General features: G+C 43.1%; 1 protein-coding gene across 3 annotated transcripts; it reads left to right on the plus strand.

Annotated features, from left to right (window-relative positions):
• Positions 1-8,955: 8,955 nt before the first annotated feature.
• LOC136517509 (putative F-box/FBD/LRR-repeat protein At4g03220) lies at positions 8,956-14,476 on the plus strand. Of its 3 annotated transcripts, none has more exons than XM_066511082.1 (2): positions 8,956-10,082; positions 13,990-14,476. In XM_066511082.1, the coding sequence occupies exons 1-2, from the start codon at positions 8,977-8,979 to the stop codon at positions 14,060-14,062; spliced, it is 1,179 nt and encodes a 392-aa protein (XP_066367179.1). In that variant the 5' UTR covers positions 8,956-8,976; the 3' UTR covers positions 14,063-14,476. The 3 variants fall into 3 exon arrangements, with proteins under 3 accessions (XP_066367179.1, XP_066367177.1, XP_066367178.1); XM_066511080.1 differs by having other exon boundaries at positions 8,956-10,002; XM_066511081.1 differs by having other exon boundaries at positions 8,956-9,963.
• Positions 14,477-14,793: the final 317 nt, after the last annotated feature.

Below are 14,793 nucleotides of genomic sequence, written 5' to 3' on the forward strand. Positions count from 1 at the left end.
AGACGAGGAGTCAGGTTGGACACCTCTGTCCTATGTGCCACAGATTTGATGAAGATATGGGCAACTTATTTCTCAAATGTGTTAAACAGTGAATGAAATGAACAAGATTTGCAAACAACTGCTTTTCATTGATTTGTAAAATGGATTATATACATTTGAGGGGGTGTCTCCAAGAGACAACCGTTCACCAAAGGACAGGCCCCTTGGTTACGGGATTAACTGCTAATCTACTACTAATCCTAACTGTCCCATAGATGAGATCACCAGTAGAAGAGGTGTCTGTTGGTGTGCAGGTGCCTCTTCGTCTGGAGACACCGTTTCACAACACTCCCCTTTGATCGAATCTTTCTTGAGATCAATGCAGCCGTAAGCTTGGATTCCTCGAAAAACCTGTGGGAAAAATCTAAGGAATATGTATGTATAGATATGCTATAAAAACTCCTTTAAACCTTATAGAAAAATAAGGAGAAAATAGCATATGTGTGTGTGATTTAAATAAATCACTATGTCATTGGTATCCCATTAAAAACCCCCGTAGAAAAAAATATTGAAGATACGACATATAGATTACTTCCCCAAAAACCATTTTAGGAAAAATATGAGAAGCAATATAAAGTGATATGTCACTAAAACTCCTGTAAAAACCCAGTGGGAAAATTAGGAGAAAATATGACGACATATTATTGGTATTGCCTCTTGGATAACTCACATGAAAAACCTTTTCAGGGAAAAACCATGTTTGAGTTGTGAGGACAATGTGTCTTTGATATTTCCCACAAAAACCCCTATGGAGAAAATAGAAAATATGACACATGCTTATGTTAATATTACCCCATTAAAAACTTTAACAAGAAACCTTATAAGTAAAACTTGTGAAAGAAAAGAGTATAATATGATGCTGGTACAGGTCAACATTTAGGAGATGTCTCCCCCTGATTCTGGCAAATCTCAAAGTCGCCGTGTACCAATTTTTGAAACACAGAAGTTGGTAAGGACTTAGTAAATAGGTCAGCGAGATTATCACATGACTTGATTTGCAAGATGTTTATTTCCCCGTTTTGTTGTAATTCATGGGGATAAAACAGTTTAGGAACAATATGCTTAGTGATATTGCTCTTTATGTAACCTGATTGCATCTATGTAAAGCAGAATTATCTTCATAGATAATTGTAGGTGATTCAATTGAACCAATACCACATGACTGTTGTATGTGGTTAATCATTCTGCGAAGCCATACACATTCTCGTGATGCCTCATATAGAGCAATAATTTCAGAATGATTAGTAGAGGTCGCTGTCAGAGTCTGCTTAGAAGACTTCCATAAAATAGTTGTACCTTCATATAGGAATACAAATCATGTTTGGGATTTTCCGTTATGAGGATCAGATAAGTAACCAGCATCAGTATAACCAATCATATTGGGATCATGATTTTTCTTGAAGAATAAACCAAGATCCTTTGTGCCATTAAGGTATCTGAGGATACACTTCGCTCCCGTCCAATGACGGCGAGTTGGGTCCGCACTATGCCTAGCTAGTAAGTTCACTTCAAATGCGATATCAGGCCTGGTGCAATTTACAAGATACATAAGTACGCCAATGACACTGAGATATGGGATCTCTAGTCCCAACATCTTTTCCCCAATATCCCGTGGTCTAAATGGATCTTTCTCTATTTCTAAGGAACGAACAACCATCGGAGTTTTATTAGGGTATGATTTATCCATATTGAATTTCTCCAATATCTTCTGGATATAGGCTGATTGATGCACTAAAATCCCTGAAGGACGGTGCTCAAGTTGTAAGCCTAGGCAATACTTAGTCTTATCGAAATCCTTCATCTTGAATTCCCTCTTTAGATGTTTACGTGCTTCATCAATATCCTTTGGGCTGCCAATGATATTTAAATCATCAACATACACGGATATAATACAAAATCCCGTTCAAGATTTCTTAATGAAAACACATGGGCAATCATCATTGTTAGAGTATCCTTTCTTTAGAAGGAATTCCCTCAGTCGGTTGTACCACATTCATCCCGACTACTTCAAGCCATATAATGACTTTTGTAGTTTACACAATACATGTTGCGATTTGCGTTTGGATTCGGAATTTGGATTCCATCGGGAACCTTCATGTATATGTCCGAATCAAGTGACCCATATAGATATGCTATCACCACATCCATCAACTGCATAGATAGATGATTTTGAACTGCCAATGATATTAAGTATCGGAAAGTAATTCCACTCATTACTGGAGAATAGGTTTCATTGTAATCAATGCCGGGTCTCTGCGTGAACCCTTGTGCTACTAGCCTCGCTTTATATCTCACCACCTCATTATTCTCATTCCATTTTCAGATGAAAACCCATTTAAAGCCTACAGGAAAGACTTTGGAAGGTGTAGGTATTGCAGATGTGAATACCCCTCTTCTAGTGAGCGAAGCTATCTCAGCTTGAACTGCTTCTTTCCATTGAGCCCAGTCCGAGCGCTTTTTGCACTCTGCCATGGTCTTGGGATCTGGATCATTGAGAAAGATTTCTGCAATTGCTGTGGAGAAGTACATGTCGGCAACAGTAGTCTTACGATTGTATGATTCTCCAGAATCTATGTAATTGATGGAAATTTCTTTCATCCTATTATTTGACTCAACATTTCCCAAAACTATGGAGTCAGGGTGTTCCGATATCCCAGGATCAGAATTTGGATGCACCGTTGATCCGGGTTGTGGATTTGGTCCTGATGTTGGATTTTTATCCACTATTGGGTGTCTACCAACTTGATGTTGGCTTGGATTTACTGATTTGGAGGATTTAGCCCTCGATATCCTCGAACGCTTACTTGTAGCTTTATCCTTAGGAGCGGCCGTACTTCTCTCCCTCTTCTTTGGAAGTGAGAGTTGAATGGTTTTTATTGGTACATTTACTCTTTCGGGCGCATTGCAAGCAGGATAAGAGGATTTAGTGACACCCTTATAATCAGTAAATGCTTCTGGCAGGTTATTTGCAATATGTTGCAAGTTTATGATTTTCTAAACTTGTTGTTCAGTCTCTAGAGTATGTGGATCTGAGGGGGGAATGCCTTGGGCATTCCAGATGATTTCCTGGCATTTGTTTTGGTACTTGAAGTCTCCCCCTAATGCCGGAAAATGGTCCTCATTAAATATGCAGTCAGCGTATCAGGCCGTGAATAAGTCCCCTGTAAGAGGCTCGAGGTACTTGATAATTGATAGAGATTGATATCCCACATAGATACCAAGTTTCCTATGTGGACCTATAGAAGTACGCTTAGGCAGGGAGATCGGTACGTATACAGCGCAACCGAATTTTCGCAGATGGGAAATATTTGGCATATTCCCACGTACTAATTGCAATGGGGAGACTATGTGATATGCAGTTGGTCGCAATTGAATTAAGTCAGCAGCGTGTAAGACTGCATGACCCCAATATGAAGTTGGTAGATTGCAATTTTGTAATAACGGTCTTGCAATGAGTTTAATTCTCTTAATAAGAGATTCTGCTAAATCATTTTGTGTATGGACATATAGGACAGAGTGCTGAACTTGAATTCCCAAAGCCATACAATAATCGTTAAAAGCCTTTGAGGAAAATTCAGCAACATTGTCCATTCGAATTGATTGAATTTGATATTCAGGATGATGTGCTCTAAGTCTAATAACTTGAGCAATAATTTTTGCAAATGCATGGTTACGTGTGGACAAAAGACACATATGAGACCATCGAGTGCATGCATCTATTAGAACCATGAAGTACATGAACGGTCCAGACGTTGGTTGTATGGGGCCACAAATATCTCCTTGAATGCGTTCAAGAAATTTTAGTGGCTCATTTTGGATCTTAATGGGCGATGGCCGTACGATCAATTTCCCGGTAGCGCATGAAGTGCACATAAAATCTGAAGATTTTGGAAATTTAGCAGTATTTAACTCATGACCTTTAGAATTGCTGATAATTTTTCGCATCATCCCTATACCAGGATGGCCAAGGCGTTCATGCCAAATTTTGAATGCGTCAACATTCTGAAAAATTACCTTGTACGCAACATGCGGTACAGGTTTGATGTATGAGTAGTACAATCTAGACGGAAAAGAGGGAATTTTCTCAACAATTCATTTGCCATATCCGCTATTTTTAGTAACGAGGAGAATTTCCTCATTATTGTTATCACGGGTTTCAATATGAAAACCATTTTGATGGATATCTCTATAACTTAATAAGGTACGCTTTGAATCAGGATACAATAATGCATCCTCAATTGTAATTTGGATACCCATAGGGAGTACAATAGTGGCACGACCAGAGCCAACTATTGTAGCATCGCGCCCGGCGATTGTCAAAACATTTCCTTATCTTTTTGTAAGAGTTTGGAAATATTTTGATTCTCTAAGTATAGAATTAGTGGTACCACTGTCCACTAGGCATAATTCCTCCCCCATCAGATTGACCCTCGTAGAAACTATACATAAATAAAGAATTTGATATGAAACTCTTTGATGATACATAGAATACATATTTTATTTATTGAATATCAAATGTTTACATTACATTTATTGGATATTCAAACCAAATAGTGATGACATTATTAAATATTTAGAACACATAGGACATAAATTATTTTAACTATTATAATCACTAGAACATAAAGACATTAGAATCTAAGGGATTGGGAGCCTATTCAAAGTCTCCAAATATGTCGTTGGATGCATATTCCACAATCATATTCCCCGTATCAGCAAGATCCTCGCCTCCTCATATGTTGTTGTTGTTTGGTTCCATTGGAACTTGTTGTGAACAACCAGCCTCATTCCTGGTGGTGTTAGGTCGAATGTTGAAGTGGGCTTCATACTTCTGTCCTGGTGCAGCACGTCCGCGACCCACAGACTTTAAGTAGAGATCAACAAGATGACTTAGGGTATGACATTTCTTTGTAATATGGCTATAACAACCACACTTCTGACACGCAGGTTTGTCATTCCTATTTTTGGAAATGTTCTTACCCTTGTTGGGAACACAAGTTTGGGATTTCTTATTGCGTCTGCGTTGTTTTTTACCTTTCTTAGAATTTCCATGAGGATGGGTCTTAGAAAGTCCACCATCAAATTTGGGTTTATTCTGAGTGTAAGTATGTACTTCAGGCAATGGAGCAGACCCTATGGGGCGCTGCTGATTATTCCAAACCATAAGTTCAGAATGTTTTTCGGCCTCAAGTAAAGTTTGTATAAGCTCAGAATAAATCTGGAAACGCCTTTCACGGTATTGTTGTTGAAGAATCCTTTCAGAGGGAAGCATAGTAGACAGAGTCTTTTCTATTTTATCCGCATCTGTAGGTTCTTTCTTGTAGAATTGCAACTTTGAGCAAATCCTAAGAACAACATAGTTGTAATCACTCGTAGTTTTAAAATCCTATAATCGAAGTTGCATCCACTCATAGTTGGCCGCAGGTAGGACAAGTGCCTTTTGTTGTTCATAGCGTTGCTTAAGAGAATTCTATAGATTTCGTGGGTTCTCTTCCAACAAGTATTCAACCTTAAGATCAGGATAAATATGGCTCCTAATGAGATATAGGGCCGTATATACATGTTGATCATCAAGAGGTGCAACACCATCTTCGGGTGCTAACATAGCTCGATAAAGTCCACAGGACGCAAGACTAACCTTTACATCCACAGCCCATGTGGGATAATTATGGTCGTCTAGAGCAAGCAAATCAAACTCTTTAACGGTCATTGATCCTACACGAGGCAAACCATCAAAACATTTTTAGTTATTAAAATATTATGGTGTGTTATAATTATGGGATGCAAGATAGAGACAAGATAAATCTTGTATTATTAATGGTGTAAAGATCTCATGTGCATAATAAAATAATGGAGGTAGTCACCATAAAAGTGTAGACCTTAAATTGGGCATAGTCTGTATTAACAGTAGATGCCAAGTAATTATGCAAGTTGTATAAACACGTCTTAAGGTAGTCATCAAGAATGATGTAGACCTTAGTCAATTCGCAAACGAATTGGGTACGCACGTTGAGGATAGTCACTAAGTTATGGACTTAGTGTAGATCCCACAGTAGCAACTATGGTGCTACCTTGTGTATGGCCAATAGGAATGCGAATTAATGGTAGTCATCTTTGTGAAAAGATATAGACCAAATATTCTCATTTGTGATGTTGGGTACGCACGTTGAGGATAGTCACTAAGTGTTTACTTAGTGTAGATCCCATAGTAGAAACAATGGTGCTACTTTGTGTATGGCCAACAAACAACTAGGGAACATGCGCGTTATACAATTGATGAGAAAATATACATAAAATGTCGCATCCATTATTTAAGCGCATAGTGCTTTAAAGTCAAAAAGCATAAAAGGGGCTTAAATAAAATGATCTATTGCAAAATTGATTAATGAATAAATAATTTGCAAGATCATGGTCGTAATAACAAGGATATTATTTATTGGATTTGCCATACATACAGGGACAAATACTTTGAATAATATCATAAATGGATATTTTACAATGATAAAATATCACAAGTACAACTATAGTTAAAGTCAGCGACTAAACACAAGAGTACTTAATTTTATAGCACATAATTATAAGAGACTAACAGAGTCTTATACGAATTAATGCTGAAATGAAATAAATAAAACAGAAGGAGTCAGTTGGGCCAAAAGAACCAGGAACAATCCATTTTCGTTTGGGCCCAGCCTGGCCCAGTCGGGTGCACAGTAGACAGCAGGGAGGGAGGGCAGGGCGTAGGCCATTGGGCTAGCCCATTTGCGCACGCGCAGCAGCCCACAAAAGAGGGGGGGATCGGGTGGCAGTTAGGGTTGAAACCCTAACCGCTCGCCGCCGCTGCCGATTCTAGAGGCCACCGCCACTGCCGCAATCAACCTCGCCGCTCCTGTCCACTGCGCTGCCCGTGCTTGCCATCTTCAGATCGAGGAGGACTCCCCTCGTCGGTGGAGTAGAAGTCGTTGTTGCCGCTAGCCATGTTGAGCACCTCCGCCAACGGGAGGCCGAGCACGGCCGGGTTCCAAGTCCCCCGACGGATCCCCAGGCGTCTGTCCACGACGGCCACCCTATGGCCAAGGAGGCGGCGAATCATGTGGGGCATGGTGGTGCTGCCCTCAGCAGAAGATGGAGGAGCCGCCGGGAGAGCCTGCTCCTTTATGCGGGCCGCAGCCTCCGTGCGGGTCACAGGCGGAGGAGGAGCAGCCGCCGGTGCTGGATTCGCCACCATGTCCGTACGAGCACCGAAGATGTTCTAGGGAAGGGGTAGCGCCTCTGACGGAGGAGGAGCCATTGGCGGGGTCGCCGCCGAAGGAGGAGCCAAGGGGCCGGCTGCGTCGAAGAAGCTGTACAGCGGGACGCCGGTACTGGCCGTGCGCGTGCCACCGGGGTTAAAGAGGTTGCCGACGCCGTGGGCAACCACCATGTCCTCGTCCTTGGTCTTCACTTGCTGGAGCATCGGCGTGGAGACGGTGTTGAAGATCCAAGGATTGAGGACGCCGCCGGGCATGCCACTGTCAGCCGCCACTTGGGTCGGATCGACCGGTGTGGGCGATGGAAGCGTGTAGTTGTACTCTAGCGTGTGTGGCATCAGCGTGTACTCCTTGCAAAAGTCACACCAGTAGCGAGGCGGTGCCGGTGCTGGCGACATCGACTCCATGGGTATGTACGCGGGGACAGCGATGGGCTCGGTAACCGCTTCATCAACGGACGGCACCGAGGCTTCAACGACTGGTGGCGCCGGGGGTTCCAAGACTGGTGGCGCCAGGGCTTCCTAGACTACTGGTGCAGCGTTGCAGGGGCTGGCACCGTCCAAGTCAAGGCGAGGAGATGGTGGCTGGCTCTGCAGACGAAGATCGCGCGGAGGAGAAGCATGACAGCCACGAACAGGAATCCATCGACGGCGAGGAACCGTATTGGAATGGAAGCCACGAACAACGGAGTCGAAGAGGCAGCCGAAAGGACCATGGCCATGACCATGGGCACTGTCGCGGCGAACACGAGGCCCAAGGCGCTCGAAGACGCTGCGGCGTTGTCCATGGTGGCCGTGGTGGCGGATCGGGCCACGGCGAACTCCACCGACACAGCGAAGGGCGAAGAACAGTTGACGAACAACATGCGATGGTAAGTCAATCTTCGTCATGCTTACCGGTGGGTTCAGAGGCCTTCGTTGCCTCTACGTCGTCGTTCTCTCGCTGGTCTAGTAGAGCAGTGCTGATAACGTGTTAAACAGTGAATGAAATGAACAAGATTTGGAAACAACTGCTTTTCATTGATCTGTAAAATGGATTATATACATTTGAGGGGTGTCTCCAAGAGACAACCGTTCACCAAAGGATAGGCCCCTTGGTGACGGGATTAACTGCTAATCTACTACTAATCCTAACTGTCACATAGATAAGATCACCAGTAGAAGAGGTGTTTGTTGGTGTGCAGGTGCCTCTTCGTCCGGAGACACCGTTTCACAACAAAATGCAAGGAAATGCGGCTATGTTGGCTGCTGCTGGATTTGAATGAGGTGAGGGTAGACTACTGTCGTTATGCTCAATCAAGGACATATTAGAGGAAATTTGGGAGTTTGACAGGGATAAACAGAAAATTATTCTCCTACTATAGTGCTGGACTACTCATGGTCAAACTTGAGATACTTTCCCTCTCCAAGAAAGAATGACTTATAATTTGGAACATAGGGAGTACGAGGCATCAAACTAACCATGGTCAAAGAATTATACAAAGTTTGAGTTTCAAAATTCGTTCATTTTTTTTGAGCAAAGTTTCAAAATTCGTTCATGCCTCAAGGATCAAGTACGAATGGAAATATTGTTGATGGGCCGGCAGTCATCTCATCTGGGCCATGAGCAAATCAAACGGCCCATTATCTCACGTTCCCAAGTGGCCTCGTCTGCACTGTGGACTGGGGAACCCAACTGATCGCTCCCATCCATGGCGCTGCAGTGCGGCGGCGGCGGCGGCGGCGGAGGAGGAATCGCAGCCAACCTCGCGAAGGCGAAGCTATCCTTCTGCGCTGACGGCGAGGACCGCCTCAGCGCCCTTCCCTACGATCTCCTTGTCGACATCCTTCTGCGCCTCGTCACCACCGCCGAGGCCGCGCGGACCAGCGTGCTGGCGCGCCGCTGGCGCAGCCTCTGGGCCCTCCTCCCGGAGCTCCGCTTTCACTTCGGCCCCGATGGCCACCGCATCCGCGAGCTTCTCGATGACCCTGAAGCCGCAGATCTCCGCCGCATCTCCGTCACCACCACCGAAGGCTCCGGTCCCGATTCCGCTTCCGCGTCGGCCTGGCTCCCCGCCGCCGCGCGCCGCCTGGCCGGTGGCCTTGTCTACCACAACATGGTTCCCAGGAGCGACGGCGTGGAGGAGGATGCGGGAAGAGGCGGCGGCATTGAGCTGCCCTGCTTCGAGAAGGCCACCACGATTGAGCTCAGGCTAGGGTTTCTCGGTCTCTTCTTGCCATCCTCAGGCACATTTGCGCGGCGTGCCGACCTCAGCCTCTACCGCCTCCAACTCCATGGCCCTTGTGAGCTCGGAGAGGTTGTATCTTGGCCTCGGTGCCCACGCTTACAAAAGCTCAGGGTCTGCCAGTCTCTGGGGCTAGACAATCTCTCCATCCACTCGAAGTCCCTCCCACACATAAAGCTGGAGAGCATTTGTGGATTACGGCAGCTCACAATTGTTACCCCGACTCTCAAGCAGTTAGAAGTGAGTTTCAGCTTGCTTGATGATGATCCAAGTGTCCACATCTCAGCGCCTCAGCTGGAGTCCCTGGTGTGGCTTGATTTGCATCATCCACGATCTGTCCATCTTGGCAATTTGGAACAACTCGGACTGCTCGGCAGTTATTTTCTTGTGTATGGGCAACACGACAATAGAGAGCCTAATCATCATAGTCTGAGGCTCTTGCAGCGATTTCAGGTCCTAAACACTCTTGTTCTTTGGCTCATTTTTCAGAAGGTGAGTGGAGTTACGCTATCGGGGAACTTGCTAATTGCTACCAAGCTAAATTGTGACAAAGCTAACTTGGTGTTCAAGAGGTATTTGATTAGGTGTTATGCCTAACTTAGGGTAGTCTGTAGAAATTGAAGAGTCTAAATTAAAACAGCTGCCCTGTTAAATAATGTGGCTTAGGTTTGGGTTCATTTTATAGCACTGAAGTAATTGGTATTATTAAATAATGTGTGCAGCGTTTGAGAATTACTCCAAATGCCATATGTGTGGCTAGAAAATGCTTCAAGGGAACACACATAGCCACATACTACCAATCTGATGCACTAGTACACTAGTTAATAGTTATTCAATGGTTCATGGCATCTTAGTGGTGGCAAGAAAGGGGACATGAACTATTGAGTGGTTAAAACTTGAATAGTTATGGTTTATACTTGCACAATATCTATTCTTATTCACATTTTCGCCGTTGGGAAGTGACTTCACAACTAAAGCATGTTTATAGATGCTTAGCATATATTTTTTTTAATCAAGAAAGACTAGATATGCAACTACTTGTTTTGCATAGGTAATATAAAGCAAACCTGCTAGGATATAGGACCTTTTTGTGTGTGATGATCAGTTATTTGAAAATTGGATTCCTCCTTTATCCTGCCTGATCTTTCATTTTTTGGTAACATCTTATGGATCAATAGGAGGGAGATCATGGAGGTTTTGGGTATGGTAGTAGAAATTCTAGCAGTGATAAGTTTTTTATAGGAGGAGATCTTAATGGACATGTAGGTACTACAAGCGCAGGTTTCGAGGCAGTTCATGGAGGTTTTGGGTATGGTAGTAGGAATCAGGAGGGGGAGAAAGTTCTGGACTTCGCGGTAGCTTTTGACCTGATGATAGCCAACACTTTCTTTAGAAAGAGAGAATCTCATCTAGTGACCTTCAGTAGCGGACAACACTCTAGCCAGATTGACTTTGTCCTCACAAGAAGAAAGGACAAACGAGAATGCTTGGGTTGCAAGGTGATACCAGGGGAGTGTGTTGTTTCTCAACATAAGCTTTTGGTGGTAGACTTTCGTTTTCAGGTGCGTGCCCGTAGGGATAAACAAGCTAAGATTGAAAGAACAAAGTGGCGAAAACTGAAATGAGAGACGTCAGAGGTATTCATGGAAAGGATTATCAAAGAGGGCTCTTGGAAAGAAGAAGAGGGCATGAACAACATGTGGGAGAAGATGACAACCAACATTCGGAAGGTGGCCTCAGAGGTGTGTGGAGTAACCAAAGGAAGTGGAGGCGAGGCTAAAGATACTCGGTGGTGGAACGAGGAAGTCTAAAGGGCTATTAAGGAGAAGAAAGAATGCTATAGACGCTTGTACCATGACAGGAGTGTGGACAACATAGAGAAGTACAAGGTGGCAAAGAAGACTGCAAAGCGAGCTATAAGTGTGGCAAAGGGTAGAGCATACAAGGATCTTTACCAACATTTGGGTACGAAGGAAGGAGAGAAGGACATTTATAGGATGGCTAGGGTTCGTGAGAAAAAGACAAGAGACTTCAACCAAGTTAAGTGCATTAAGGATGAAAGGGAGCATCTCTGGGTGAAGGAGGATGAGATCCGACATCGATGGCAAGAGTATTTTGACAAATTGTTCAATGGTGAGAATACGGACACAACATTTCAGTTGGATGACTCTTTTGATGACACTAATAGGCGCTTTGTGCGGAGAATCCAAGAATCTGAGGTCAGAGAGGCGTTGAAAAGGATGAGAGGAGGTAAGGCGATGGGACCGGATGGTATCCTAATCGAGGTGTGGAGATGCTTTGGGGGCATAGCTATAGTATGGCTAACCAAGCTGTTCAACCATATTTTTCGATCGAACAAGATGTCTGATGAGTGGAGGCGAAGTATATTGGTACCGATCTACAAGAATAAAGGGGATATTCAAAGTTGTACTAATTACCGGGGAATTAAGTTGATGAGCCATACTATGAAGTTATGAGAGAGAGTTATCGAGCATCGTTTGAGAGCAATAACGCGGGTCTCTATGAACCAATTTGGTTTCATGCCCGGAAGGTCAACCATGGAAGCCATTTTCTTAATAAGACAAGTTATGGAGCGGTATAGGGAGAAGAAGAAGGACCTACACATAATTTTTATTGACTTGGAGAAGGATTATGATAAAATACCAAGGAATGTTATGTGATGGGCTTTGGACAAAGATAAAATCCCAACGAAGTACGTCGGGCTCATTAAGGACATGTACAACAATGTTGTGACTAGAGTTCGAACAAGTGATGGAGACATGGATGACTTCCCGATTAGGATAGGACTACATCAAGGGTCAACTTTGAGCCCTTATTTGTTTGCCTTAGTGATGGATGAGGTCACAAGGGACATACAAGGAGACATCCCTTGGTGTATGCTTTTCACGGATGGGGGACATACAAGGGGACATCCCTTGGTGTATGCTTTTCACTGATGATGTAGTGCTAGTTGATGAAAGCCGGTCAGGAGTGAATCAGAAACTGGAGTTATGGCGGGAGACTTTGGAGTCCAAAGGTTTTCGACTCAGTAGAACTAAAACTGAGTATATGAGATGTGACTTCGGTACTACTACTCGGAAGAAGGAAGATATTAGTTTGGAAGGTCAAGTAGTGCCTAGGAAGGATACATTTCGATATTTAGAATTAATGCTACAGAGAGATGGGGATATTGATGAAGATGTTAGCCATAGAATCAAAGCAGGGTGGATGAAGTGGCGGCAAGCATCTGGTGTCCTATGTGATAAAAGGGTACCACAGAAGCTAAAAGGCAAGTTTTATAGGACGGCGATTAGACCTGCTATGTTGTATGGTGCAGAATGTTGGCCTACGAAAAGACGACATGTTCAACAGATAAGTGTCGCGGAAATGCGTATGTTGCGTTGGATTTGCGGTCATACAAGAAGGAATCGAGTTCGGAACGATGATATACGTGATAGATTAGGGGTAGCACCAATTGAAGAAAAGTTTATCCAACACCGGTTGAGATGGTTTGGACATGTCCAACGGAGACCTCCAGAGGCATCGGTGCATAGTGGAATCCTAAGCCAGGATAGTAACATGAAGAGAGGCAGAGGAAGACCGAAGTTGACTTGGGTAAAGGCAATAAAAGGAGACTTGAAAGGATGGAATATACCCAAAGACTTAGCCTTAGATAGGAGTGCTTGGAAGACAGCTATTCACGTGCCTGAACCTTGATTGCTCCTGCTAGGTTTCAACTCTGGCCTATCCTAACTTATTTGTGACTTAAAAGCTTTGTTGTTGTTGTTGTTTTTGTTGTTGTTGTTGTTATGGATCAACATGATATAGATGGGTTTGTAGATGGGTATGAGTACTTGATGGGAGACAACAATGCTCCCTCAAGTTACGGCCTTGCACCTGAATGTATTCAACCGAGGTCATGCTTCTGGAGCGAGTTGTTTCCATATGATAAGGATGTGTACTGGTCTACAACGATTGAAATTAAATTTATATGCTGATACAAACTTGAATGTAAAGCTCTGTTTGTTTACTCAAGAAACTAGGAAGCGATAGAAAGCAATTGAGTTGTTGTAAGGCTCTCTGGAAAAAGTATCGCCTTTAAATACTATCAATATGTTAGAAACAAATCAGAAATCAATTGAGTTGTTGTATAGTTCTGTTCTTACAAGAATGGCATGGGAGTAGTTAACGCCAAAAGGTTTTATTGATAACGTGTTGTCAGTTGTATAAGTTTTTATGATTTGTGAAAATTTAAAACTGTTTATGCTCCATCACTCCTATGCAAATGCAAATAACAACCATATTGCTAAAATCAATTGGCTTCCAACAAATTACCATTGTTAATTTTTGTTGTGGAAATCTGTTGATAGAATAGCTACTTATCTAGGCATTTGTGTATTTTGTTACTACTCTCTTTATTTTATTCCTGATTGCATTTGCCAATATATTCGACGGTAATATCATGCTCTTTCTTCTTAGGCACAATCTGTCTGTCCATTTGGCTGTGTTTGTGATCAACCAACAGAGTGGAAGACCGAGAAACTCACTCTGACGCACCTTGAAGAAGTAGTAATCATCGACATGAAAGGGACTGACCATGAAATTACTCTTTTGAAACGACTATTCAATTGTGCGGTGAATCTAAAAAGGTTCAGATTAATGTATGGGTCAAGCACTGCAAGCAAGGCCAATGAAGTGCATCGGAAGTTGCTAAGCTTTGCTATGCCAGAAACAAACGTAACTCTGGAAGAATTGCCCGGGTAAGGGGTAACAAGCTGTGGTTGCTCGTCGCTCGCACCAGAAGACATTGGCTTTATTTTGTGTTTGTCATCATGGAAGTTACCGCTGCTTGTAGCTTGTTGACTTATAATAATCCCCTAGGCATGTTGCACTGTGGAGGATCATCCTTGTTTTTAAAAGCTTGGACTGCTTAAGATCCTTATATATAATTGTTTGGACTGCTTAAGATCCTTATATATAATTGTTTGTTGAAGGTGAGAGATCGTGCTGCCTGAATGTTTACATAATTGGTTACACATTATCACATATACGCTGTGTATCACATACATGAAGTTGGATTTGGACCGAGGCACGACTTTGAGATATTATTAGTCCCACCGCAAGCCTCACGTCATCTTTTAATTGAAAATGCAAGCATTTTAACCGTAGAAGACTTAAAAAAATCAATATGGAAACGGTAAAAAATGCCCTGAAATTTGATGTTCAGTGAATAAGAAATCAGTTGGACTGAGCCATGAATATGACACCGAGCCCTGAACCTAA

Source organism: Miscanthus floridulus, chromosome 17 (genome assembly GCF_019320115.1).
Source record: "Miscanthus floridulus cultivar M001 chromosome 17, ASM1932011v1, whole genome shotgun sequence".
In the NCBI taxonomy this organism is placed as follows: Eukaryota; Viridiplantae; Streptophyta; class Magnoliopsida; order Poales; family Poaceae; genus Miscanthus; species Miscanthus floridulus.

Bases quoted from the DNA above. Each gene is read 5' to 3' on its own strand.
- LOC136517509 (XM_066511080.1), top strand. From the start codon at position 8,977: ATGGCGCTGCAGTGCGGCGGCGGCGGCGGCGGCGGAGGAGGAATCGCA. The intron at 10,003-13,989 runs GTGAGTGGAGTT...CTTTCTTCTTAG, and splicing joins TTTGGCTCATTTTTCAGAAG to GCACAATCTGTCTGTCCATT.